Source organism: Marmota marmota, unplaced genomic scaffold, assembly GCF_001458135.2.
Source record: "Marmota marmota marmota unplaced genomic scaffold, marMar, whole genome shotgun sequence".
NCBI lineage: Eukaryota > Metazoa > Chordata > Mammalia > Rodentia > Sciuridae > Marmota > Marmota marmota.
Genome location: NW_026000221.1, coordinates 4,780,164 through 4,782,446, shown reverse-complemented (window position 1 = coordinate 4,782,446; position 2,283 = coordinate 4,780,164). Strand labels below are relative to the sequence as shown.

At 41.8% G+C, this 2,283-nt stretch overlaps 1 protein-coding gene across 1 annotated transcript; it reads right to left on the bottom strand.

Moving 5' to 3' along the window:
- Nucleotides 1–370: 370 nt before the first annotated feature.
- On the bottom strand, nucleotides 371–1,569 carry LOC107144912 (neuropeptide Y receptor type 6). Its single transcript, XM_015488791.2, has one exon. It carries the CDS (start codon nucleotides 1,487–1,489, stop codon nucleotides 371–373), a length of 1,119 nt encoding a protein of 372 aa, XP_015344277.1. The 5' UTR covers nucleotides 1,490–1,569.
- Between the last annotated feature and the right edge of the window lie 714 nt (nucleotides 1,570–2,283).

Here is a 2,283-nt window from a genome sequence, read left to right as displayed (position 1 = left end):
GGCATATCCTTAGTAATAATTTCCGTGGATAATCCACTGAACAACAGACTCTGGGAGTGTTGTTCCCAGTCATCTCCACTGCTTGCCTTTCTGTCTGCTTTCTCATTTTATTCTCCACCAAAAATGCTGGTGGCTGGGTTGAATTATTAGAGTTATTCTTTTAAGAAAAGGCAAAAGGGTTGATCTGTGCCTCTGTGTGTTAGAGTGTATATTGGGGCATATGAGACAGACAGGCTAATCTGGAGCAAGACTGAGTATAAAGTTGCTATATTTTTTGGTTTTGGTTTCTTTCTGCACTCTGCCATATTCCTCACCACAACCTCCCCATCTTTCATCGAAGAAGAGCTTTGGTATAAAACATCATCAATTTTTATATACCTGTTGGTAGATGAGCCAGTTTTAAAGATCCCTTGGATTCATCTGTGTGCATAGTGGAGATGGCAATATTTTCATATCTTTCCCGAGGTGCAAAGCACCAACATTGGTGAATTAACACCACCAGGTCCTTCTGGAAATTTTTGTTGAGAAAGCCATAAAAGAGAGGGTTTATGCATGTAGAAACCATAGCAACCAAGTGGCAAACTACAAATACCAGGTTATGTTGGCAGCTCATGAGCACTTCGTGATACCAGTCAAAGATTACATTGAAGATGTTCAAGGGCAGCCAACAGGCTCCAAACGTCACCACGATGGAGATCAGCATTGTGTTGATCCTCTTGTACTCACTAAGCCGGCTCTCATTTTCCCTCTTCCAGTCTACCTTCCTGTTGTTTCTCTTGCGGAGGCAGATAACAATCTTCAGGTAGCAGATGAGGATGAAACCCAGAGGAACAAAATACTGGAGCATAAACAAGGAAGTGGAAAAGAGGAGCTGGTTCATTTTGGAGGGCCACTTCTCTATACAGGCTACCCTGTGGGTGTAGATGTCCGTGGGGAGAGAGAGGTTGCGAAAGGGTTCATCAGTGAGGTGGTAGGACAGGAACAAGGGAATAGATAACAGAAGGGAAATGAGCCAAATAAAGGTGATGCCCCAGTAGGCATGAGAGATGCTGGGCTTCCAGCCACGGGGGTTGACAATAAGCTGATATCTTTCGATAGCAATTAATACAAGTGAGAATATGGACACAGAGATTGAGACACTCTGCACATAGGAAGTGAGTTTGCACATGGTGTTTCCAAATATCCAGTGGTCCATCAGAGTGTAGACGACTGTGAAAGGGATGCACATGATACACACCAAGATGTCAGAGAGGGAGAGATTGGCAATCAGTATGTTAGTGACGTTCTGAGCTTCTCTCTGCTTCTTAAAAATGATGATGATAAGAGAGAGGTTTCCAAAGAGGCCCACAATTAAGACCACAGTATAGACTATGAGTAACAATAGTAAGGCAAGATAAGGGGGTTGACAGGACTCAAAGTAGAAAAATGCAGAGTTATTGCTCTTTGCACTGGTTTTATTAGATGCTGGCTGGTTGAGGGAAGCTTCCATTATGTCAGGATGGGTAAGAAGAGGTTTTCTAAGTGTGCTTGGATAGGATTTTGACAATCAGTTCTTGGAGGTACCTTGTTCTGAGGCTTCCAATGAGTAATTAGTAGTTTAATCTTCCCTGATCTCTGTCCGTGTTTGATGAAAACATGAAAGACTTGAGCCTGATCTTGAGACCCTAAAAATTAAAAACAAGCCAGAATATTAATGCAAATTCTTAACCATATGGATAATTCTGTAGGTGAAACAATGACCCTTGAGGACATAGACAAATATCCAGTGGGTCTCTTGTATTTTTACCCTCTTCTTATCTCATCTCAGGGTCCATCAGCATAGTCTTTAGAGCTGGTGAGGCAGGATATGTGATGGCACACCATTAACTGGGTAAGACATCCCAAATACACATTTGCATCCCATTAACATCTGGTTTTTTTTTTTCAGGGTCATACAAGTATGTAGCCACTTGAGCCCACAGACTTTAAAATCATAAGGAAAGGAATTATGCTATGGAAGTCAAAGTACTGTTTTTGGAGTTGGGATCTAGTATGGTTTAAATGTTTGCATTCCCTCCAAAATTCATGTCCCAGTACAACACTATTAAGAAGTGGATCTTTTAAGAGTTGATTAGTCTATATGGGTTTTACCCTCATGATGGATTAGTGCCTTATAAAAAGGAATTGAAGGAGTAAATTTGCCCCTTCTGTCATGTGAGGACACACAATTCTTCCCCATCAGAGAACGTAGCAACAACCATTCTGGAAGCAGAGAGCAGCCCTTGCCAGATCCCATACCTGGTA